Source organism: Lagopus muta, chromosome 2 (assembly GCF_023343835.1).
Source record: "Lagopus muta isolate bLagMut1 chromosome 2, bLagMut1 primary, whole genome shotgun sequence".
Taxonomy (NCBI): Eukaryota; Metazoa; Chordata; class Aves; order Galliformes; family Phasianidae; genus Lagopus; species Lagopus muta.
Genome location: NC_064434.1, coordinates 78,599,613 through 78,626,360, shown reverse-complemented (window position 1 = coordinate 78,626,360; position 26,748 = coordinate 78,599,613). Strand labels below are relative to the sequence as shown.

Here is a 26,748-nt window from a genome sequence, read left to right as displayed (position 1 = left end):
TCAGCCTTCACTGAAATCTGCAGGATCTTCATTACCTTTGCTGTGACTAAAATAATACCAAAGCATTACTCTTTGGTCTCCTACTACCTAAAAAATCAGTTATCCCAAAAGTCCTACATGCCTGGAGTTTGCCCTTACTACCCCAGGAATTAAATTGGATTGGAGATGTCAAATTAATGGAGATATTTGAACTGATCTGCCCCTCATTCCCGTATTTTCACAACTCTACTGCAGTGTTTTAATACAGCAGAACACAAAGCTTTTTGTTTTTGTGAGGCTATGTACTGAATCACAAAGACATAGTAATTTAATTTGTTTTATTGTATTGCACAAGATATCTATGCAATCCATGTAGATACTGTATTAAAGGATCCACGTTTCCCAAAACATTGCCTGTTGCAGCACACATCACAAGCATTGTGAATAACCAGTGCCTTCTTGAAAAATCAAAGTTTTTGGTTGCAAGTTTAAGCATGTGTGGCAATAAATGAAGAAAAAAAGCAAGGAGTATCAATACATATTTGTTTTCAAACACACAAATATACAATTTTCAGAAGAGCACCAATAATGTCAAGCAATTATTTTGATGAGATACTGTATGTGTAGGCTCCACGATAAAAAGCCAAGATACACACAAAAATATATTTCAACTTCTAAAATAATTTAACCATCATATTTTGCATGTGTCACCTGTTTACAACACATCATTTCATATACAACATCAGGCCCAAAGCCTCAAACTGTGAAAATTCGTGCATACTCAGAACAGTTGATACTCTGAAGCTGAAAAAGCCTTCAACTGTTTACATCTGGATACAGAGCAGTATAAGACTGCAGAAATAGTTACTGTGAAGGTATAACAGAAACGATACTACGGAAAAATGAAGAACACAACCAAGACTCCAAGCACAAGGTTTTTGAAAGAGGCCTACATGTAAAGTGATGTTGCAATAATTTATAACAGTGAATAGTTAATACCAATCTCCTTTCTGACACTTACAGAGTCTCATATGTTCAGAAGCCCATGGAAGTGAACTAACCAAATGTCACGATCAATATCATCCTCAAATTCTGTTTCTGAAGTTTCTGATCATTATACTGGTACTTAAAAACATTTTATACTTGCTGAAAACTGTTATTAAAATTTACCTTCTTGCTATGAGAATTTAGTGTCATAAAAATTATGAAAAACAATAGGTAAAAAAATAGTACTTTATGAATATTTTTAGAAAACCCGTCAAACAGCTGCAAATACAGCTGATTTTTAAGTGTCTCTTCTCTTGAACTGCATTTGTTTATTTTTATTTAAGTGAATCACTTATAAGAAAGCAAGGAGTACCAGCTCTAAGATTTATTCTTGTCCATTACATTGAGGACCTCATCCAAAAGTGAAGGTCCCAAGTCAAGTTGTAATGAGAGAAGAGAGCCTGCAAGATCTGAAAGGGATTCTTCTGACTTTGTCTTGGTTAGTTCACATGGAAGTCGGCTATCTTCAAGCAAATCAACTGTTTGCCAATCAGTGCATCGTTCAGAAAAGCTGGATGAGTTACTGTCTCTACCATTAATAAAATGCGATGAAGAACCATTTTGTTCCCATACATCATCTTTGTATGTTTCTCCATTCCCCGTCTGTTTACTTTTCTCCTGCAACTTCTCCTCAATTACTGGCTCACAGCTAAGCCGTGGGTTTCTTGATGACCTGACGGATTCTTGCTTTGAATTAAACGTCACTGGTGACAATAAAGGTAACATAAGAGCTTGAGAACCCCCAATGGCAGGAAGGGAAATAGCATTTTTGAGCACTGGTGATGGAGTTTCTGTGAACATGGATTCAGAAGTGCTGTTTGCCCTTAAGAATTCACTGTGGCCACCAGATTGGCTAACTCTAGTTTCTCCTTCATTTCCAGGCAATAATTCATAGTTTCCCTGCAAAAAGGAGATGTCTCCAAAAACATCATGTTGTCCCTCTTTTCCAATATGTATGGTGTGACGAAAATCTCCAAGTGGTGGACTGATCATATCAGGAGACAAGATATCCCTTAGTTTGAATTTCTTCCCTTTCTTATTGTTAGCGGCTTTCAAGTAGATGGGTGTCTTGGCTGGCATCTTGCTTCTAGATAGAGGGGGAGTTGTGTTAAAAAAAAAAAAAATAAAGGAGAAGTCCCTTACAAAGCCAGTTCTTCTCGGGAGACCTTCAGTATGAGCTATGTTACATCATCATCTTGTACCAATCTTGCACATCAGGTCCCCTTCTTCTAAGGTAGGGAACTTCAGGGTATGTGAATGTCTCCCGTTGGAGGATTCTGCAAGACGGAGCACAAGTTTCAAGCCGGTTAGCAACCAAACATCCAACTTCAAGAACTTGAGAAGACCTGCATGGGATACAAAATCAGGTTATCATTAATTTTTCATGGTTCATTCAGTCCTGTTTTCACACACACAAAAAAAAATTAGCAATGGTACTGACAGTTCCAGTCTGCAGATTAACATTATGATGTTTCTTCCCTTCATTAGGCAGGATAAAAGGGTTTAAGATTAACAACATCCAGCTAACCTTTCTCTGACTTTATAACTTATTTTGAAGTCAGAGTTTCTTAGACACGGTTGCTGAGCACAGTCCATTTGGTAAACATCACTATCTGAATCCTTCTTCTCATTCTGACATTCAAAATGCTGGTCTTGAAGTGCAAATGCAGAAACTGATCTGTAACATTCAACAACATAAAGCTTTCGGTAGATGCAGGAAGACTAAAAAGTCACTCAAGCAATTTTATTTTTTTTTTAATGGGAGTAGATCACCTTGGATTTGAGAACTTTTGATATTGTCATTTATAAATTGGAACAAACTGTCACAAATAGCTTTTCTGACAAATATGCTAATAAAGATAATTATAGACATCTGATGAAAGTATTGGTCCACATCCTCAGTTACAAATATCTGAACATTTTTTAGAAGGGATTGATTCTTGTGACCATGGTCTTTAGACTGCAGGAATTCTACACAGCAATTAGTTTTAGACTGTAGCTCATGAGCTATGTAGGCCATGAAGGTATGGTGACTCAGAACTGTTCTGCACATCAAATCATTTTAAAATAAAGTTTTCCTACTAGAATCTTGTCTCTGACAAGTCTGATAAAGCTGTCCAGAAGGGTTAACAGGCTATTGGGTCAATTGGTTATGGAAAAAAATACTCTTTACTAATGCTTTAATTGTGTGATTCTTTGCTCAGGAATCAATAAAAGATACTATAAGAATCTCAGAATAAAAGCATTTTTATCCTGGGCATCTTTGTACTCTTCCTAATTCAATCCAGAGAGCAGAGCATTACAGGCCATTCCTCACTAAAAGTCTCAGCCCCAAATCTCTTACTGTCCATTTCCATTCTAATTCTGTAAAGTAGCTTGCAGTTTTTTCAACAGAAACACATCTCTCTCCCTGTGCAATATGTGAAGAGAAGCTATTTGTATTTTTCTTCATTTCATGCATGCCCCAGCAGAGATATTCCTTCATCAAATTAAGTCCAGCAAGAATCATCAGTTCGAAAGCTTTGTACTGGCAATAAAGACAGATGGCCAAGAAGTATTTAAGCATTTTCACAAATCCTCTAACCTGAGTAATTAGTTCCTTCAGTTGGGTGCTTAACTCTGCATCACAAGGGGAGCTGGGAATCTTGCCAAGTTAGCATTTTGGTTTTTGATTTCCACAAAATATCTACTGCACTTCAGATAGGGCTGAAAATCACTTCACACAGAAGTACAACAGATATATACAGAAAATACTGTCATACAAAATAAGCCAAATGTTCTATGAATGCAGAGAACATTTGATACTTTTAAGCTCAATTTTGAAATGCTTGCAATCCTGCACAGCTTCCCTCTAAACAAAAAAATGCTAATTCATTAGGATCTACAGAATACTATGGGATTCCAATTACATACCAAAACTCCATCTACTTAACTCCCTTTTGCATCTTACAGTCTATACAGTCCTAAGTAAGATCTCTGCTTGTGCCATGCATCGTAGAACAGAACTGATCACTCAAATCAGCTACCTTTCAGATTTTAAAAAATGAAATAAAATAATAAAATAAAATCACCACACTGTTTCATCCCTCACCTTACCTTGGTTATCACTCTACCCTTGCAGCCAATTTAGGAACACAACATCCTCAACTCTACAGAGATTGTATGTGGTTGAAAGTGAAGCCAAGTAGTTACTAGTTTCAAAGTGAAAGACCAATTCTATATTTTATTCAAATTATAGTATAGAGGAAAAAAATGCAAACACACAAAAACCTGAAATAGAGCAAACTTTTGGTCATCCAGATAGCAGTTCTGGACTATAGTCCAGATAGTAAGTTCTTGCACTATCAGAAAATCCAGTAAGGGGCAGTGTAAAACCACAGTACCTCAGAGGATGCTGCAAGAGATTTCAGTGCCAGGAATTATAATCCCTCTTTACAGAGCAGCCTCTGCTCTTGGGAAGGCCTTGCCTTCCACATTTCGAATGAAGAGAGCATTAAAAACTGTACACTTACTGCAAGCAGCATTTGCTCTGCTAAAAACAAAAGCTACCTTTGCTGCAAATTTCATGAGTCATCCCATTGAAAATCCTGAGATTACAATTTGTAGACAAAAGATAACGGCTCTGTATTAAACAGAGGGCCTGATTTTCAACATACAGTATAACCTAGACATCAGAGAATCATAGAATGGCTTGGGTTGGAAGGGATCTCAAGGACCATCAAGTTCCAACCCCCTGCCACAGGCAGGATTGCCAACTGCTAGATCAAGTACTAGATTAGGCTGCCCAGGGCCCCATCCAACCTGGTCTTGAACACCTCCAGGGATGGGGCATCCACAATCTCTCTGGACAACCTATACCAGCACCTCACCACCCATTCACAGGAGAGGAGCTCTAGCCCTTTGATCTTCATGGCCCTCCTCGGGACCCTCTCCAAAGCCTCGACATCCCTTGTGTACGGGAGCGGACACAGTACTCCAGATACAGCCTCAACAAGGCAAAGTAGAGGGAGACAATCACCTCCCTCACACTGCTGCCCACTCCTCTTCTGACACATCCCAGGCTACAATTGGCCTTCTGGGCTGCAAGACCACATTACTGGCTCATGCTAAGCTTTTCATCAACTAGGACCCCTAAATCCTTCTCAGCAGGGTTTCTCCCAAGGAGTTCATCTCCCAGCCTTTATACACATCTGGGATTACTTCCACCCAAGTGAAAAACCTTGCACTTTGCTTTGTTGAACTCATTAGGTTAACAAGGGCCCACTTTTTGAGTTTATCAAGGTCCCTCCAGATGGCATCCCTTCCTTCTGCTGTATCAACTACACCACTCAGTTTGGTGTCATCAACAAACTTGCTGAGGGTGCATTCGATCCCATCATCTCTGTCACTGACAAAGACAAAGAGTACTGGTCCCAGGACAGACCCCTGAAGGACACCAACTGTCACTGGCCTCCACCTGGGCATTGGTGAAGCTGTGCTGGCTGTTTTAGAAGAGCCTTTTTTTGATAAATTTCATCTCAGTAACTAAGTGACCACTTAACCAAACTGAAAAGCAGAATGAGAAGCTATCAGAAAACCAAATGTATAACTAAAAATCTACAGCCTTAGGACTGCCAGACTACAGTAGAAGACTTCATTTAGGAGAATAATCTGAGAGGATTTTTCTACCAGTTTAGGAGATCTCTAGATCTCCTTCTTTGAACAAGATCTGAGCATGAGCTAAGACAGAAATTTCAGCCCAGTGAAAATTAGAGTTTCATTTTGGCTGTAACTCATTTGGCTGTAGCTCATTCTCATTCCTATCACTTCACACTCTCATGTAAGTGTTTTGCTTGGTAACTAAGGCCAATATTGTCAGAGGCACTTCTCAAATTGCCTTGTGAACCTTCTGTCCACTCAGCAACTACCTTACCCACAGCCTGAAGATTTCAATGGATGCCTCAGTCTATCCCACAGGCTATCAGTAACTATCTCAATATCTAAGCTTTAAACCAGAGACAAATTAGGGTCCTTGTGCAAAAATTTATTTTTTATAAATATAAATCCCAAGAGACCTAGGTCTTTAGGCATGGTCCTAGGTGAATAAATGATAGAAATAAAATCCTGTTTCCACAGAGCAGGCCAAGAAGCAAGGTTTTCTGGGAAGCCTGTGGGCTTTCTTTAGGTCAGTCCCTATCAAGAATTCTGCCTTATGCATCATTGGCTAAAATCATTCAAAATTAACAAGAATCCATTTCCAAAACATCATTAAAAAAACCAGGGAATTATCACACAGAGCAAGTCACTAGGAGAAAAAAAGACAATATGTACATTATTTACATAACCAAATGAAAAGACAATGATACAGCAAAAGACAGAGATAAGCTATGCAGTAAGTTGGTGAAACTTTTCTATCTAATGAAATATCTGCAAGCACAGCCCTATAAGGCTTTAGAGGTTCATTCTGGAATTTAGCTACCAGTAGCTCTCACCAGCACAAACTGTTGAAACCCGCCTTGTCCATGCTGATACTTCCAATATGCCTGAAACTACATCAGTACAAACAATGTTATTTTAATAGAGGCTTGAAGTCATGCAGTCGTTGTGAGTAAAACTAACTAGCACTACGAATAACTAAGTCTACAGATACTAGAAAATCAGCAGATCATGCACAAGAGAGCTTACCTCTCACATTCCTGTGGATGTAGGTGTCTATCAACTGGCAGCCTCTGCAAATGAGGCCACTAGTCCATCTACTTCTACATCAATTCATCAGTGAGCCTTTGCTTATACAACCACCACTTTCTGAGTAAGCATAACCAAATCAGGCAGTAACACTTCCTCTACAGATTGTTCATCTAAGTTTACTTGGTTTCTAGGAGGCCCAGCCTCTGAATTCATCTGTATTAAAATCAACCATCCTGATTGGATTAAAAGCCCTTACCCTTTTGTTGCTCCCTTCTTCAAAGAACTTGCACCCTTCTGATTAAAGCTACAGATTTAATTACTCCATAAAAACAATCAGGCTAATCAGACTTCAGCACAACTAATCTTCTCCAACTGTATTCACCCTAGTTTCCTATTTTATCTCATTTTCACATATGCCTTTTAGAAAATGAAGGGCAAACACACACACAAAACCCACTCAAAACAAAACAACAAACGAAGAAGAACAATAAACAGAAAAATCCCAAACTTACAGGAACACAAGTCAAGAGGGACTCTACCATACACTTCATTCATGTCTCCATTTTCCTTCAAAGGTCTAAGTGGCCTGCTAATCCCTGATGTTCATTCTCTTTCCACTTAAAAGTCCCTACATGCACAGACCGCCCACAGTAATTTACTCTGCATAGGCTAGTCTCCAGGGAAAAGGCATCAATTTGTAACCTAAACACTGTTTTTGTGTTTGTTTTTTAATACATATTCGCAACTCCTTTAATCTTTCTTTTATACGTAGTTTTATACAACACAAACATCTCAATCTTCCAACACAAGACATGCTTTCTGGAACTAAGATCACTTCCCAACAATCTCTTTTTCTGGTCCTCCTCCCTCTCATTCATATCTTTCTTTAAATATGCCCCAAAGTAGACAATATTCAAACTGAGATCTCATCTTCTCTCTCAACAGCGTATCTGCATTTTTCTTTTAGTATCATAACATAGTTGGCTTATGTTTAGTTTGTGGTCTACTAAAGACTATCCTCTTTAGTGAAGAACAGTTGTCTAGCCAGTTATTCTACCTCTTCTTCATGACTACTGCCTCCGCAGCAAAGCCTTAAAACTCACTGCCTCGCATTCTATTAATTGCAAACACTTTAAGTTGTGAGGATAATTTTAAATTTTAATCTGGGCCTCTTCACTATGTGGGTTTATCAGCACCTACAGATATAATAAGCATACATTTGAATCATTCATAAAAACATCATGTTGCAACAGAGATAACTACAGCCCTAGAATTCCTCCTGCTATGTCTTTCCAGATTAATAGAGGTTAAAAACTCCAAGTTGCTACTACTTGAAGTAGTTTGAATTTTGAAACAACTTTCTGCTTGGAGGTAACTAATAGGAATGAGTAAGGAAACATGAATATACTCCATAATATAGATACATTATTGAATGACAAGAAAAGTCTGGAAAACGTCAGCTATACATAACACAAACTGAGGAGAAATAAAATAATAAATAAAAAGCAGAGGACTGTCAGCCATATTTCCTTCTGACTTTCTCAAGATAAGAAAATCATCTGAGGATACCTTTTCATCTCCCTTGCTATAAACACTTTTTCTCATGTGAATTGTATGGATAAATAACACACTAGCAATGAGCATTCCTGAAGGGGTGTTAGTTGTCCCTTAATGTAAGCACAGACAGGGACAGACTGAATACAGTGTCTTTTCCTCCAGGTATCTTCCATTTGTCTAGCACACCCCAGCCACAAAAGTGCTTATGAATGAAAAGAACCCAAATTCCTGAAATTATTTTTGGTTGTTGACTGCCTTAAATCTTGACAACCTTTCCCTGCATAATATCTTGTCAAATGGATCGAGCTAGAGTAAATAATATTAACAAAGAAATACCTCCAACTATAAACCATTAAAGTACGTGTGCATTATACTGAAATGAAGCCAACCTAATTATAAATAATTGAAGGATAAAATTAACTGTGAAAACAAACAGCTGTACCAGCACAGCTAGAAGGGGCTGCTGAAGTCACCCAATTTGGGGCTGCTCTCTAATTTGAGCAACTGGCCCCAGTCTCCAGTTATTATTTTGTTCTATATCAGCCTGTGAGATTACAAAGGCCTTTTATCAACCAGCAACCTTCACCCCTGTTAAGGTACTTGAATATTAACCAAGTCATTTCTCAGTAGTCTTTTTTGATGGAAGTGAACAGGGGGAATTCCTCATGTGGTGATGGTGGGGGAGTAATTTTAGGCCTTCAAATATTGCTTTCTCTCCTTTGAACCCTCTCCAATTTTCCAACAGCCTTTTCAGAGCAGATCAGAATTAGTGACAACGTTCTCATGCAGCATACACTCCCTCGCAGCACACACAAAGAAATAAAATCACTTCTTCCTTTCCATCATTTCTCCTCATTTATAAACAAGATCAAATTTCTGTGTCTATCTTCACCATCTTACAACAGGAATTTTCCAGTATTTACAAGCTCTTTGATAGTAGTACTGCACAACAAACCCTTTAAGATTTCTTCTGCTGATATAACAAAAAACAGTTCTCCAAGCAGAATGAATTTTATTACCCAAGTTAGCAATTTGTTACCAGGGTCATTTGTAGCTCCTGTGTGAGTTACCCCATCCATTTTTTTAAGGATGGAGATAAGCATATATTCATCTAATCAACAAATCTGGCCAGCACAGCCAATGGTAGTGGCCATTTGTATGCCATTTGTACAGTAACATTCTATTCTTTAGGGGAAAAAAAAGGCTTTCTAAGCTATTGTTCTCCAGAAAGTAAGCTGGATTTACGTTCTTCAGCATAAAATGCAAGGCCATAACTCAGAAAGAGAAAACATTCTATCTGAATGTACTCAATCGCCTTCTTCATCAATACACATCCTTAGTCTCCATGATCTGCACATTTGAACTGCAATAATTTTATTTGCAGACTGCTCAAGAAAACACCATAAACCCCAGTGCTGTATAAGACTGTTGGATGATTTTAAAGGAAATACATTCCTTTCTGATGCCAGTGTCCTCCTGACATTTACTCTAAGATTCTCAATGTGTTTAATATGTTCTTTGTTGACACTACAGAGAACTAAAATTTTAACAATTTGGCTGTGAGGCAATACTGAGTCAAATGCCTTATACATTGTGTTGTGTTCTTTTTTTTTTCTTTTTTTTTTTTCTTTTTTTTCTTTTTTGGCAGTTGTGTTTTTGACCACTCATTAGAATGTTTTTAAAAATATCCATTCAAAAAGTACCCAGCAGGCTTTGGCCACAGCCTTCTTCTAGGTTTGAAAACTTTGCATCTTTTCTAGAACAATAAAAACCTCTTGTCTTTTCTTCTCTAGAGACAAACATTTAAAAAGCTCACTGGATTCTGCTGGTCTGCTCCATAGACTGAAGCAGGTCTCTATTATATTCTTCTTAGCTTTGCTAGCTGGTACATTCATACACGTGGATTTAATACTATATAGTTCAACTTTATTGTTGGCTTTCAACAATTGGGCGACCATTCCAATTTAGGCATAGGTACATGTCTATACAAAGTCCTAAATGCTTCTTAACTCATGCAGTCTGTGAAGGTGGGGTTATGTTATATCAGCCAGGTTGTACACTGAAGCATGGTCACCTTTCCTCCTATAAAGCCAGCACATAGAATGAGCAAACAGCCAGGGATCATAAACTTACAGGCCACAAGACGAAGAGGCTTAAAAATCCTGTCCATGAGTTCCCTTAGCACTATAAAAAAATTGCCAAAATGTACGAAAAAAACCACACCTCTAGAACCAAGCCCATCTGCCACCTAAAAGATTGGATAACCGCTCTGGCTAAAATTTCACCAGTGAAGAGAGAGGAAGGTTTAGTCTTTACACAGAGAAGCTCCCTGATGCACAGACATGTTCACCTGAGTGCTGTTAGACAGAAGAACCAGAAGGAGCAGGACTGCCCCTTTGTAATTCTGAGCAGCTTACCTACATAGCTTTCTCCTTTAACACAGAGGGTGTAGTTCTCCAGCCAAGCTCAGCTCTCAAAGCTGGTTTAAGAAGTTTCCGCCCTTGTTTCCTCTCTGTTTGTTTCCAGATCCGCACTGCAGTTCCTTGTACTCTCAGCATGCAGGCAGATCTACAGCCACACTGCAAACTGGGCACAGCAGCAGTTCTCCCCACTGACTCAGTTTACAGTAAAGGCTTGCAAACAGCTGCAGTGTGACTGCTGGTAACACTTCCAGAGAGAGTTCAAGCCCAATATAACTTACTGTCAAAGACATTCTCCTCCCACCATCCGCGTGCACACACTTGACCCCTTATAAGCCAGCTCGGATCACTGAACTGGATGAAAACTAACTAGGAAAGGGGTTTAAGATCACCTGGCTGTGAATGGGACTGCAGCAAGTCATTTGAGCAGCTCAGAGAGCAAAGGGTTCTGGGAGAAGGGACAAGCAATTCTTAACCAACACTTCTGAAAGACAAAATGTCCATGGATTTTTTTTTACTCACTTCTGATGCAAAAAAATGACTTGCTACTTCCACTAGTGTCTATCTTCGGGTTCCTAAAACTGGCATAATCTAAAAACAAAGTTTTTTTCAAGATATTTTTAACAGTTTATTATTACTATTGTTTTTTTAAATAGATCTCTAACATTTCCTTAACTGGCAGCTCCTGACAAAAGGCAACCTAAAAATAATACCATCTTGCACGATCCCATTCAACCCAACTCCAGCCCTTTACCCACCTCTCCTCCAATTCTCAAATGCTCTTCATCTCTAAGGTAAATATTCTTTATCGTCTCCTTGAAACACACAAGTGACACAGGCATATTACAGTCACCAGTTCTGTTTTTATTCAATTTCTCAAGTGTTTCACTTGAAGTATTTACCATCTTAAAACAGCTGATAAACTCATTTAAACCAAACTTGAGGGCCAGAGAACCCTCTATATACAAAGGTTAATTATGAAGTAGAGGTACAGAACTACAGAGGAAATTTGCACAGGACACACTTGTTGCACTGCATTGGAAAGGATGCATTCTCTGCTCTGTTGCAGTTCTGCCTTCTCCAAGGAGCAGAATGGCCATCAAGATGAGATCAAAGAGCATGGGGATAGGACAGAAGGAAGGAAGGAAATTATTCAATGAATTCATTACAAAAGCTTTCAGTAAATTTCTTATTTGGTCTAAATCATGCTCTTCTTAAGGAATGGGGATGAAATCACAGAGTTAATAAGACTTTAAAAACTGGTCATCCGTATGCAGTGCAAAGTAGATTGTTAACACAGGTAAACTAAGTGATTTTGTTTTACTGCCCTTACAAGAAACATAAGGGAAAATGTAGAAATTACTTTACTACAAGCTTAAGCTATACTTCTAACAGAAAAAAAATGCTACTATTTGAAGGCAGTTTCAGCGGAGGTAAGAGTAAGTAACAACCAAAATACACATTATATTCTGTCTCTGTTCTGCAGCATGTCAGCAACGCCTGTGACTTGCCCCAACTGATAGGGCTACATCACACTGGACAGCAGCTCAGTGTTCCCCATTTCCTCTTCACATCTCTTTTTGACATGTGCTCAGTTCTGTCAACTTGAGTTGCTTATACTATATCGATCCGACTTTTTTCCTGAAATATATCAGATAGCATTGGACTGCATTCACTTCCTGTGCCAACAGTTGTATTTCACATACTGCACTTAAAACCAGGCAGAGTTAAGCAAGTCTAATTTGAAAGAATTGAATATACTCAGTACTTCTTTTTTCCATGTTTGGAAGCACTACAGAGATATACTGGCAGAATATTCAGAGTGGCACTGTGCCAGTTCAGTTTGACTGATTAGCAGCTGATATTTCTTTCAAATTGTAAACCCCACATAACTAATTAAGCTGATGGAAATACTGCTGTCCCAGGTCCCAGGAAAACCACCTTCTTGACACTTGGGGTTTTAGCTCAGCCAGTACTCTGCTACTTTCTCCCCATTACTGCAGCTATATTTCCAAAGATAAGCACGTGTGTATGACACAGCTTAAGCCAAATGGCATATGAGATGTCAGCATCTGTACACAGAGATTGGACCTTGAGCTTGCACATGCAGGCAGCATGACAGAGTAATTAAAGGGTCAGAAAAAGATGCTGAATCCAATGAACTCAATCAGACCTAATGTACTGCAACTCCTGTTCTTTAGCAGCTTTTTGAAAAGGCATTTTGCACACGTTCTTGTTCTCTGTGCTCTCTGCAGGGGCTCCAGCTCAGGATTTTGCCTTGAGACTGTAAAAGAACATAAATCCCTGTGTTTAAAGGTCAATATTTCAAAGTGCTCCAAAATGCACATTTTGTTTTCAGAAGTAATGTCAAGGGAAAGAGTATTGGCGGCAAAAGAAAACTTCTAGTAGGCAGTCACATTAGAGTAATGTAATCATGACTCACGCTCCTCACCCATTTCCTGACTAGGGTTGTGCATGATCAAAAGAACATCAGCCACAGTAATGCTGCCTCTTGTTAATGTTAGCTAGCCTGAAAGCATTACAGGCTACCAGCAAACAAACTCATTGCAGAATATCCTATTTAAAGCCTGGCATAAATTGACAATGACAAATGCAGTGGTGTAATACCATACTCAACGAAAACAACAACTTGCCCTTGGTGAAAATAGCAAGTTACGACTTTTTATGATGAGTTCTCCTATCTAAATAAAATCTCACACACTTTAAAAGACTGTAAATCACTGAGATGCAAAGGGAGAGGAACGCCCAGTTGTTTGTTAGTCTGTAAGGAAATACATGAAGCACAGACCTTTTGAAGAAGATCATAGTAAACTTCTCTAAAACTAATCTCTCACCAGAAAGATTGGAAAAGAGCACACATGCTGGGCCTAAGCAGTTTTCACTGTCCAAGAGAGACGCTGCAAGAGGCAATTTCTGTCTCAAGGTTCAGTTGTGTTCAGCAGGAGTAAAGTGTGTGCTTAATTATGCAAATTGGTGTTCATTTGTATAAAGAGCTCTTCAGCTGAAAACAAATTTCAGATCCTTCTTGGGATGTTGGTCACATTTAATTTGTTCGACACCCACATTAATGAAAAACCAAAAATTAATCAGATGCTTCAACAGAAACTGGGCTAGACTTCAGGTAATGCAGATGATGACACCTGCAGTCCTCATCGCCAAGCAGGGGATGAGTTCACACTTCTCCCTCCCTCCTACCCTCAGGGGAGAGGTTCACTCTCCTTTACAAGTGCCAACTAACTGCTAACTATGCTCAGCAGCAGCCTCCATGTTCCTCATGCAGCCTCCTACAAGGGATATCAAAGGGAAGAGAAAGCCTGAAGCTGACCATTAATTATATCACCCATTGCCCATACCATTGTCCGTACAATTTACAGTGAGCGACAGGAGCATTCCACATCCAGCATACTGAAAAGACTTATACTGCATTTCTGATAGCCAAATTCCACCTGAAATAACTTGACTTTCATTAGTGCCTCAGCTTGCCTCTCACAAACAGCATTTTAGGAGAAACAATCACACAAGGCAGAAGGTACACTTAGGTCTGGCTAAATGAACACCAGCTAACTACACTAGGCCTATGCTTTATCTAGGTGCACTAATTACTTCATGGTTGAGAGAAACTAATTCTGAAACCAACCAGGCACACATTAAGGCCTTTACATGGCATTGCAACACTTGCTGCAAGACTGTTACAACTCTGCTTGGTCATCATACATTTTATTTACACACCTGTAACAACAAAGAAATGAAGTGCTGCAATCCCCGTGGGCATGGATGCACCTCTCCCTTGACCCAAGCGTGAGTTGTTACCACATGCTCTGAGTAGCTCCTGTACCAATTCACATACCTGGGATGGAAGGCACTGGGGTGTAGGCAGACTAATAAAATAATGTTATTCTGAGACCTACTTCACCACGTAAGGGGCACATTTATTTGCTTAATCCTTTAATAGGTAGGTGAGATGAACTTCTGCTTTTACTGACAGCTATTTGAAAGACGTTTCTAATGGCTCCTGCAAGCTCCAGGGAGTCAAAAGTCAAGTCATGGGAGGAGTGACATGTCGTTCAGTATGGTTTACTATCCAACTGACGTTTAAGGAAATGTGACACATGGTAGAGCCCAGGACAGACACCCACAGAACTAACAACAACTTCTGCTCAAACACTGGAGGGAAAAAAACAAACACCAAGCCTCAGAAAATAAAAGCAATGTAAAGACAGTGAGAACCCAAGCCACAGCCCTGGTATTCCTGATGTGTTTACAGTAGGCAAGTGGAGCACAAATTGAGATTAATTTCTTGGTCCTGAGAGCTAATAGAAATCATATCCAGGCATAATATCCCCCATTTCATACTGTTGTCTTAATTTAAGGCACAGCATAGCTTTCTCTTATAAAAGACCAAGCTGTTTCTTATGACAGAAATAGCCTCTGCAGAAACACAGGGAACCTACAGTCTTTAGCTATTAAAATTACTACTGAAGTTTTATATGCCTGTTTTTTTCTGTTGCCTCCTCTACCACCATTATTCAGTATTTTCTACTCTAATGGATTAACCTTTTTTTGCCAAAATCTCTGTAAACATTCAGTTTTGAAGTTAAAGATGAGTAATTTCTCTATATTATGAGAAAATACTCCTTTCCACTTGAGTCAATATACAGCTTTACAGCTATTCAGAACCCATTTAACTGCATACATGGCCTTTGAGTGAATAGCAACAGAATTTTCCTTGTTCAGAACTCAGTGAAGCTTTAGAGAAATATGATTTTCTTTTTGTGTTATTCAAATCCACTCAGAACACAAAACATGCTAAATACAGGTTATCCTACAGTAACTCAAATTTATATATGTCCTGAAACAGAAATCCTGCCACAGGCATTTTAAGCTTTTGCCATTCCTGAAAAGACCATAATTTGTTCACTTTAGAGAATGAAAGTAGAAACAATTTAGGATGCAAAGTGAAGAGAGACTGAAAGAACCATGAAAAAAATAAAGAAATATTTACACTAGTAAACCAAAAGTCCAGATTCAACTGATTACCAGCTTGATGTATAACAGCCAACTTTCATTAGTGTCCAGGCTCCCAGTTTAATCTCTGCAGCCATGATTAGGAAAGCTCACACCTTCCCAGGTGTTCCACCCCGTCTGCAACGGGGCAGGCAGTATCAGCCAGCATACCAACACAGGATGAAAGGGCATTACCTCTCGAAACAAAATTACAATATTTTTGTTTATAAAATTGAGAACGGCTGAAAATTCAGACAGATATTTAACCTACCTTGAATTTTGGTTGTTAAACTCCTGGTGACTTATTTTCCAACAATATGAACTAAATATTGATTTAGAACTTGACCACGCCTAATAAATAATGAAATTCCCTTCACACCTCTTGCTATTTACCTTTCTCATGTAGAAGAAGATACGAAAAGCTTTCCTGTGTGTTTTTCCAGACACCAAAATATTCTTCCTGGACTATCCACTGAAAGGTTGCCATTTACTCCTTGTTCAGACTTACCACTCATATCCTCAGAAGAACATGGGAAGAGTTTACCGACATAATAAACATCTTGGTTCACATGCTTCATTTAGAAAGAAACAACTCCTCACCCTAGGAAGTGCAATGAACTCCCATTCCTGTTCCTTCTGCTAACACATTCCCTAACTAAGTGCAAGAAGCAACCATGAAACTAAAGTAACTTTTTGAAACACACTACCATATAGCAGCCACTGATTACTCTTTTCAGATCGCTTAAAAGTACAATCAGGTTTACTCTTTGAGAAACTTTATTCCCATCTTCTCTCTCTGTTACCAGTAATTAAATGATCATAATTATTACAGGCAGTAACTACTTTAAATCAAATCAGAATTAGGGCTTTTGTTTCACTAAACAGATTAGAAGATGACAAAAACGATACAACTGCAATGGAAGAAGGACAGTTTGTACAACACCCAATGAAGGCATCTCCTCTTCTAGCCAGTGGGATCTCAGAGCAGGTCAAATACGATTTCTTACACACCAGTTCAATGTGCCTGACTTTGTTGAAATTTTTACCTATCTGTACATAGTAAAGAGTGATGACAGTCACAGTCACACTGAGGATATTCCATATAGAAGTTGTGGCATATCTTTCTACTATGAGATATGATTTGTGTAGGCATTCTACTTGGCAGAAGGACTTTCAACCTACCTTCCCAATGGAAGCTTTTTAAATCTTTAATTTATCCATTGCAGTTGGAGAATTACTCTAAAATGACCTGCACTGGAAGATTGAGGATCATAGGGAGGAGAGGAAATGAGAGGAAAAATGTGATTTGCTGATACGTGATCATCAACATGGCACAGGAACATCAGAAAGCTGCTCAAGCTTTAACAGTAGCCAAATTCACACATTCAAGTTTAAAATTTTAACTAAATCACACAGGCCACACTTTTATGATGGAAGATATGTGCTCAGAAACAGTAACAAAGTTTTGCAGGCCAGGACAGACAAGCAGCTGAAGCAGATCTTCTTTTGCTGCGGTCAAAAGGTCTATTGCAACCCCTCACTGCATAACAGAGCAATGACAAGGGAAAGGAAAATTCTGCATTTGGCCATTATTATGTCTGTTCCTGGTAGCCAACATTCCAGGAGGATGTCACTAAAGAAAAGAGCCATGACTCTAGATAATTTACAGAAACAGACCCACGGAAAATTGAATCTGCTCAGCTACTTTGAAAATGAATTGATGAGTTGATCATGGGCTGTAACTAACTCATATGGAATAAAAACATAATAAGAGAGTACATCCAGCTCCCAGCCACTGAATTATGCTATTATGTATGTTTGCTAGCATGTAGCTAGAGAAAGCAAAGGAAGAAAGAAAATGTATCTTCTCTGAACAATAAGAATGTTTTACCAGGGCTTGTAGTGGATTCTCTTTTTATTTATTAATTCATTTATTAGCTTTAACATTTTTTTCCCCACAAACAAACTGCTCATGGTCTAGTTCAAACAGTTCAGGGGCCACATTGACACAGAACGTGGTAACTATTCAGGAAAGGTCTGTGGCTTGTGATAGACACGTTCCCTACTGTCTGTTAGGGCTTTTAACATTGAAGGTATGAATAGTATTTTCCCTTTATGAAATATGTGACCTTTCTCTTAAGGATTAAATATTTTGGAAAGTACTTGTATCTAGAAAAAGCCATACTAATTTTCTTAGAGCCCTTTTGTCCACAAATTATGTTTTCTTGGCCATAAAGATAATTATGAAGGCTGAAAGGGTAAATTTCCTAAAAGTTATCAAAATAGAGTACTCATCAAAACTGCTGTGCTTGGAAAGTTCTAATCTTTCAGCAGAAAATAGTAAGAAAACAAACAAACAAACAAAAAAACCCAACTGTGTTTGACACTGCTTTCAAATCCTGCACAGAAAATTGAATAAATTATTTCCTGTCGAATTGTCACAAACAGTTTGAGTTCTACAAGCTTTAAAAGCTGTTTCTCCTCTGATGCAAGCAGAAGGGCGCCCATTTCACAACTTAGCCTATTCGACGTGAACAAGGAAAATGTAACATTTTAAAAGATCAACTTTCAAAAAAAAAAAAAGAACTCAAATTCATGATTAAATGAATTCATTCCATGTCCAATATTAAATACTCAGTTCTGGAGAAAAGAACAACAAAAGATAAGATGCAGCTTCATTTACTTTCAATCAAGAGAAATTGAGTTAACATTTGAATTTTAACACACTAGAAATACCTCTTATTTTCAAGCCTGATTGAAATTCATGAGGTTCACCTGGGCTCAGCTCTAAAGCTTGCCCAGGTCCCTCTGTAGACACCCCTTCTCTTCAGCATGTTGACTGCATCACAGAGCAGCCAGAAATTCAGAAAGTCTGGTAATCAGTGATCGCAACAGAAAAGAAGAACCATCAGCCCAAAGTGAGAAAGGTCAGAACCTGTGTATAAGAACTAAGAAAGCAAAACCAGGAGACAACATACAGTGGAAGCGAGGAAGAGATTGACTGTCATGCACAGATACGCAGAGAAGGTTTGATACAGGAAAATCAAGTAGAATTGAGCAATATGAGTTAATTCCATGTTTAGAGTGCTTATTTGGGCACTGAAACTTGTTTTCTTACAATTTTTTCAGTTTCATGAAGATAAAATCTTTGTATTTTCAGAAACCATGTGAATGCACTTAAAAGATTTGCACTTTAGTGGGTACGCTTCTCACCAGTGGCAGTGTCAAAAAACTTCCAACATTTCTGTCATCGATCCATTACTTGCCACTCCTGTTTATTTCTCCTCTGTATATCCCAATAATCCAGCTCTTATTCAACACCACAAAATACATGGCATACAATGGATATTCTTCTGCCAAACTAGAGGCATTGTTGTAGTCCCAGGGTAAAAAAAAACTACAACTAAAAATGAAGTTAATTATCAGACAAAAACATGAAAGCTGCATGGAGCATTTGCTACTTGATTATCACTTTCACTTGGAGAAGTAATGTTTCTTCTTATCTATCTCATAAATTCCTTTAGGAACTCCTACAGATTCCTAACCTACTTGGGCTCTTCCTATTGTAACTTTTCTTCCTCAGGACCAGAAATAACTATTTTTAAGAGAACTGTACAGGCCACTCTGCCATAAAACAGATGCCTTTGTTTTCTTTGCTGTTGACTTTAGTGGATCTTATCTAAAAGATTCTGGAGACTGAGATGGGTTTTCACCCTGCCTGAGGGTATATGTAGACAAAAACAGCTGTACAGAAAAACAGAAACAGCCTCCCTCCTCAACTAAAACCATACAGTGCAAGTAGAAAAGGACACACAGGAAGAGAGGAGCTGCCATACAAATTACTGGCCTACTCTGTCAACAGTCTTGTCCCTAACAATCAATTTGCTGTGTTGTCTTCTCTGTACTACTAATTATTTCACATATCATTAAGAAGAAACAAAGAGTAGACATGGTAACATTAACAATCCAACCTATTCAATTCAGTTTTTTCTCAAACTGATTAGATGCCAGAATTCTCTTAATTCTAGGCAAGAAGTAAAATCTGAGCAATGTATTACTAGAAATCCATATTTTTGTGGCAACAGGAGTTCTAATGACATGCCGGGTGTATTGTACATTATAAACTGTGCACACATAAAACAACAGCTCACAAGAGACAACTGATCAGTTGTGGCATTTTTTGGAACAGGGAATGCCATTCATTTTGTAACTGTTGTAAGCAACACCTCTCCTCCCCTTTCCATCTTTCACCCCAAAATGTTTGCTTGGACTGCAGTAAAATACAATTCCATATGTCCACATATCCTCTGTGTGGGCACACTGCTCCATTCTCCATACTCCCACCTGTTTTTTCAATATCCAAGCAGAAAAATGCTGCTCACAGAAAATGCAAGCAGTGCACCCAGACACACTGCATCTTACCTTCAGTGGCTATTTTTCCAAGGTCATGTGCCTGAGAGAAATGAGCAAGCAAAGGACCAGCTTAAACTTAACGAAGAGCCACAATCTCTTGCATCTGAAGAAAGAACATGTGAGCTGCATCTGACACGCAGGTCCATCAATAGCACTATTCTTTTCTTTCCCCATTTCACTCACCATGTAGCTCTCTGCTACTGTTTACGTCTTTCCTGAGTTGGGGTAACCCCTAACATTCTTCCTAGGAGCCATGCATCCTCAAAAGAAGGGAGACAACAAATCCACATAGCCACATACCATTCCACAAATGAACAAGTCATGCAAAAGCTGAAGAGAAGTGCCTTTGCACCTCAGTGCTGGGCAAAAACAGCATGGCTGGCCTTCACAATAAACTGCAAAAGGCAGAATCTGCACTTTCTTTTTCTACCTCTCTCACTGTGACACATGCAGCTTTTGGCATCAGTGATGCCTTTGCATTATTTTTTACATTTACAGAAATAGTACTCTCAAAAAATGAGTCTTACTAATGCTTTGAAATGTCACACAGCATGAAAATCAAAATTGATTAAGCTATATTTTGATATCTGAACCATAAGAAGATGGACCTAACAGATCTCTCAGGATAATTTTTAAACAAGAGATTATGCTTTAGTTCCCAGAAGGCAGCTTAATCAAATCCAAAAATAAAGACTGAAAATTAATACTGATGGCCATTCCCCAACAGAATTCTTAATTAAAAACAGTGTCAGAATATCTGAACAAGGTGCTTTTCCTTGAAAGTGGTCCATAACATTGAAGACAGTATATGTGGTGTACATCTCAAGCAGAGGAAAGAGAAAAAGCAGAACAAAAGATTCACCTCAAGCCCCATTACAACTTGAACTAATCTTTGGCCAAACTTCAGATCTAATTTATCCAAATCCGATGAGTAAATAGAATTAAAAGTTAAACCTAATCAAAGTATACACCAAATCAGATTAACTGAGACAAAAAGATAAAGTTGTGGTTTCTAGAATATACTTAACATCGTCATGAAAAAGATGTATATGTAACTGCACACACTCTATTTAGGTCTTAACTAGAGCTGGACATAAACATACAAGAAAGAAGGTATGGAATCACTTCCTAATCACAATGGATTCAAGAATATAATTTTAAAGGTTAGATTTACTAAGTATTAGAATCAAGAGGAACATTAAAAATTGTTCTGCTGTTGCAAGGGTTTTTTAAGGTTCTAACTTGAAGTATTGTCTTTTTAAAATGTAAAAGCTCTCTTAATGAAAAGAATCCATTAGTGCTGCTAAGCACTTCATGAAAATAAATATGGGGAAAATTAAACAGAAAGACAAGAATGTAAATGTGGGAAAGGAAAAAAAAAAAGACAAAACAGCAACTTTGGCACTGTCTTCTTGTACTTACTTGGTATTATTGTACCACTCAAGCATTAAAAAAAAAAGAAGTCTACTAAATGTCTATTATACTGGAACTGACTCAGTCATACAGCTTGAGAGAACTATGCTCTTAAAACTCAAGGGGATGCTTTATTAGAACTGGAGGAATAGAGTCAGAGGGAAAGGTAGGAAATCCAAAGATTATGTTACTTGTGCAACCATTAGTTGAATCTTTCACATCTACATTGGAACACTGTCCAGCACAACCAAAACGGCTATGAGCAGAACCTTCAGCCTTAGTTCATCATTTCAGATGCATCCTTTCTTTTGCTACTTCTCACCTCATTCATCCCATATACTGTCTGAGGCAAGAGGGCTAGAAAAGCCCTCATGTATCTATCATCATATTCCCCAGATATTTTTTTGTTTTAGATATACTTGCTTTTGCCATCATTAGCAAGATTTTCACATTGGCTTTTTGGATTTGTTTCACTTCACTGTTACACTATGAAGGTTTTTTTTACCAGGGAAAAAATAATTTTCAGACTAGGAGTTTGCTCGTTGGCTATTTTTATGATAGCTTCTAATATTTTAGAGAAGGAAAAAAAACCAAAACATTTGGAATAAAGACTCAACACCTGTTTCCTTTGTTTAAGGCACGATACAAATATTCAGATACACAAAAATTTCTACAGCGCAACAGTGAGAACCAGACTTGAAACATCTGGTATTTCAAAGGAACAGAATAAATAATAATAAATTAAAAATACACCAAACACTACATTTTAGACTTTCCCAGCAAAGACAAGAAAGCTTTATTTTTAGACACTTCTCTAAAAAATAACTTTAAAAAGTAAAAATTACCTTTTAACTACATCTAGACAACCTCGCAGAGACGTGACTAAGCAAGTCGTACTAAGAAGTGTTTCAGTGACCACAGCTTGTCATCTGCACTTGTATCTCTACAGAAGACCAGCTGCTGTTTGCACATAACTACAGAGAAGTTCACTTAGATCATTATGAATAAGCCCCAGCACAGTAACTCACTACATCATCCCATTTCACTTCTTATCTAACTTGTTCCACCTGGGCTTTTATGATGGAAATCGAAGCAGTGCATAAAACTGGATGAGCTTTCCTCTACTATTCAATGAGCAACATTAACACAACATTTACAAAGTTAAGTTATAAGCTGTTGAACCACACAAGGTGAAGACTGAAGCCCTTTATGTGGCACCTTGGCACCAATGAGATACGACTCATCATGTTTTAAAAGTATTGTGCAACTTGCATAATTTCAAATATAACAATATTTCAAATTAGATTTGCTAAACATACTTTCAATAAAATAGTCTCACAAAAAGAACTGCTATGGTCATGAAGATAAGTTTTTAACTATAACTTTCACATTTTCAGAGCTTCTGGTATTAAACTGCACTACTCTAATATGGGCATAGCCATAAGCCTGTACATGGCTTATCTCTCACATCAAAAAACAAAAACCACCCCACAAAAAAGAATGAAACACACTCAACAGTTCAGTAAGCTCTCAGAAGAAAAAACGTCCAGTCGATTATAAAAATTATTGATTAACTGTGCTTCTGTGCACTTAACTAGTGACTGAATCATAAAACAAACATTTCTTCCCACACCTGACTATTCCATAAATGTCAATGGAACCCAAGTGATGGTGTAAATATACCCTTGTCAACTTGGCCAACACTGTCTACTTGTAATCATCTCACATCATCTTGGCAGAGTGATTTATGAAGCTCTGTGTCTTGATTTAACCCTTAAACTATGAAGAAGTTGGTTCCAACCACTCCTACTACATTCTTCCCACTGCAGTCACCATGATGGATCAATATCATTGCTAAAAGAATGCTGAATACTGTAAAATACTGTATGTAAGAATTATATTCATGAATGTCATCCAGAACTCTCTTATTTAGCACAGCACTGGAAACATATCTTCTCTTCAGCATGAGCTTTACCTGGGCTCTTTCTCACTTGCAGCATCTAGTTCTGTCATTCAGCTTCACACAAAAGCCTCCCCTGGTTGGTGGTGCTTCACATCCACTCTCAATAGTCTACCCAGCGATATCCATCAGAACCAGCTGCATGCTTTCACTGGCTAGCAACTGGGCTGCTTTGCAGTGAGAAGAAATCCTTTAAAAACAGTCTAACCATCTAACCATCTAACACCTGCATACCGTGCTCTTCTTATCCATATTAAAATTCAGGCCCAAGTTTATGTGGAAAAACACCTTTCTATCACACACCAAAACCATCAAGGTATACCTTCAGTCAAATGCCTCCCTGTGAGTGCTATACTGGTGGGGCTGTGTTATGGATAGCCCTCCCAGTCAGTTTCCTTGTACTGCTGGGAGGGACAGCCAGATAGCTCTTCTGAGATAGCTTCAATCTTGACAAAAGATATTGACTCTGCTGTGATTGCGATAAGAAAAAAAAAAAAAAAGTAGAGAAGTGAGCTTTTTGTTTGTTTTTCCGAAGTTACACTTGTGTGCATTTGCAAAAATGCATGCATTTGCATGCAAAAGCCAAAAGAAGCACTACGTGACTTGGATCTACTGCAACTCTTGTCTGTGAGGGTGAGGAACATGAGCACCTCTGACCCCCCAGGACACGGTGCCAGGAGAAGCAGAGAGAACCTGAAGGCAAGTTCTACATGCAGAAGGAAATTTCTTCTTAAATACCAGCACAGTTCCCTCCCCTACCTTAAACTATTTCTCAAGACTTGGGCAGAGGACCAGAATTTCTTCTACAGGAGTCACCTAGCTTAGAAGATTACAAACCGAAACAGCATACGTAATTATGAAAAGCTGAGAACAAGACATGTTTTGCCATGAAACATGTCTTTCTCTGGTTACAGCAAAGCTTCTATCAGTGGCTTGGAACAGTTTGAAACACCTCTTTGAAGTCAGTGTGACAGCAGTCAAACGGCGCAGTGCAGAGCCACGCTGCCCCAGGGAACGCGTGGCTCCAGGCTGCCTGTCGGGCGATACCATCTCTTTCCTTTCCAAAGGCACCCAGGCCACCACCTGGCGATGCTGGCTGGCTTGATGCATCACTGAAGAAGGCAGGACTACAGGGGGAGGTAGTTTCAGCAGCCTGATTTTCACTCCTAGGAGTGCACAAGGTGCTGCTGAGAGAACAGGAGTTGGGATTATCTTTCATCTAAGGAGGAGATGGGCCCCATTGTTTCCTTTGCAGATACTGCTGGCTTATGCTGAGGCCAGGAAAAAAATTGCTCCTTTCAGTATTCCACCGACTGGAGAACCTGCTCAGTTCCTCTCCCCTGCACGCTGTAATAAAAAACAAATGTTCAAAGCAAGGAATGCCTTAAACATAGGAATTTTTTGTTACTTTTCTGAACACTTCTGCTGAAAGACTATCTTTAACATGCCAAAGAGCTGAAGTGAAGCTTAATGCTAACACTACCATAGGCTGGACCCTTTCAGAACAAAACACTTTAAAAATAAATCCTGGCAACAGCAATCACCTGCTGATAGGCGCTTTTATGTTCAGCCAGCTGCTGAGATGCCACATCTGTCACTTCTTGCTCCCAGTATCATGCTTGCCTTTTCTGTAGGGAAGGAGAAAATTCTGTTCCTGGCACTGTGCTGAGCATCACGATGCCTTTTTTGGTAGCTCTGTCATTCCTCCAAACATCTGAGCCACCGCACACGGATTTCAGCATTTCTGCTGCTGCCCGCCTCACCAACTGCTCATTTTTTGATGCTCATACCTTAAAGCATCTGTTTCCCCTGAACCACGTTACATATTTATGATCAATACATAACTGAAAATACCAGTCAGTATATAAGCAATTTGGGCACTCTCCCCACCTCCCGCACCCAAATGCTTCTCAAAAGAAAAGATCCAGATCATGTTCGTTTCATTAAACAATCTCATAATAAGCCTTCTTCCTATTTTTAAAGCATAACAACAGTCTACGGTGACGCAAGTCCTAAATTAATTGCTTCCTCTACTTCACTCTCTTTTGCATTTCCATCGACGACGAAATGAGCCCCCCTCCTCAATCCGCCGCTCACAGCTCTCCACCGGCGGCCGAACCCCGCACCGCCCCGCACCTCCCGCCCGGGACTCTTTGTCTGCGGATAGCCGGAGCCGCTCCCGGCCGCCGCTCAGGTGCACACGGACGGACGGATGGAGGGACGGACGGACGGACGGAGGGATGGAGGGCCGGGGGGATGCGCGGCCTCACCCCGCACAAAACGCAGACGCGGTGCGGGGCTGCGCCACCGACACAGGACGGGAAATAGGGACCGGAGAAGCCCGCAGCGGAGACAATGTGAACCCATTATCGGGGGACGAACGTAAGATCTGAATTAAGGTGATGCAGAAACACCCCGAGCCATCAAGCAGAACTGCACCCCAACACGAGGATTCATTGATAAATGCCTCCGAAGTGCCTCCCCTCCCTAGCTCTCCCGCCCGGCTCGCTGCGGGGCCGCCGCCGCCCGCAGGGGAGGCCACCCCGGTTCGGAGCTCCGCACCGGCAGCCGCCCGCCCCGCTCCCCGACTCACGGCTCTGCCGGCGGCTGCCGCCGCTCCTCGCTTCTCGCTCCTCGCCGCGGAGCCGGGCGGGCAGCGGGGCCGCCCCTCCGTGACCGGCACCTCCGAGCGCCCGTCAGCGCGCGGCCGGACGGCGGCGGATCCCCGAGTCCCGGGGGCGCGGCGCGGGGCCGCGAGCGGCAGCGGGAGCCGCAGGAGGCGGCGCTGCCGGCGGGGAGGGCGGGCTGCAGGGAAATCCCGGCGCGGCAGCCGCGGGGCGGGCCGTGCGCGAGGAGCTCGCTGCGAGGAGCTCGCCCTGGCGGTCGGGAGAGCCCAAAGGCCGGCGGAAGGACCCCGGCCCGTCGCGCAGGCTCTTGCTGGCGGCCGGCGGGTCGTCACGTGGTGAGCCCGTGCGTCCTAAGGCGTTGATAACATTTTTACACGCTCCTCGGATGGAGAGCCGAGGTCGTCGCCCTCCCGCAAGCCTGCCCTTCCCAGGTGCCCGTGGGCAGGTACCTGCCCTGCTCCTGGCGGTGCTGCTGACGGGTCGATTTTGGAAAGGTCGTCTTTGGCAGGGTCCCAAAGCATCGAGTGTGCGTTTGTGGAAGCGTCTGATGTGGTATTCGCCTGATTTCAGCTGGGGCATTTTTCTGAGCATTTGAATAATTTTCATTATGTATGGCATTTCTAAGTAAGCGTGAACTGTA

The 26,748-nt window shown here is 40.0% G+C and overlaps 1 protein-coding gene across 2 annotated transcripts; it reads right to left on the bottom strand.

Moving 5' to 3' along the window:
• Positions 1-300: 300 nt before the first annotated feature.
• CDC42EP3 (CDC42 effector protein 3) lies at positions 301-26,223 on the bottom strand. 2 transcript variants are annotated; one of them, XM_048937710.1, is made up of 2 exons: positions 26,075-26,223; positions 301-2,372 (listed from the first exon to the last, which is right to left on the bottom strand). In XM_048937710.1, exon 2 carries the CDS (start codon positions 2,104-2,106, stop codon positions 1,345-1,347), a length of 762 nt encoding a protein of 253 aa, XP_048793667.1. In that variant the 5' UTR covers positions 2,107-2,372; positions 26,075-26,223; the 3' UTR covers positions 301-1,344. The 2 variants fall into 2 exon arrangements, with proteins under 2 accessions (XP_048793667.1, XP_048793669.1); XM_048937712.1 differs by lacking the exon at positions 26,075-26,223 and adding an exon at positions 10,668-11,063.
• Positions 26,224-26,748: the final 525 nt, after the last annotated feature.

Bases quoted from the DNA above. Each gene is read 5' to 3' on its own strand.
- CDC42EP3 (XM_048937710.1), bottom strand. From the start codon at position 2,106: ATGCCAGCCAAGACACCCATCTACTTGAAAGCCGCTAACAATAAGAAA.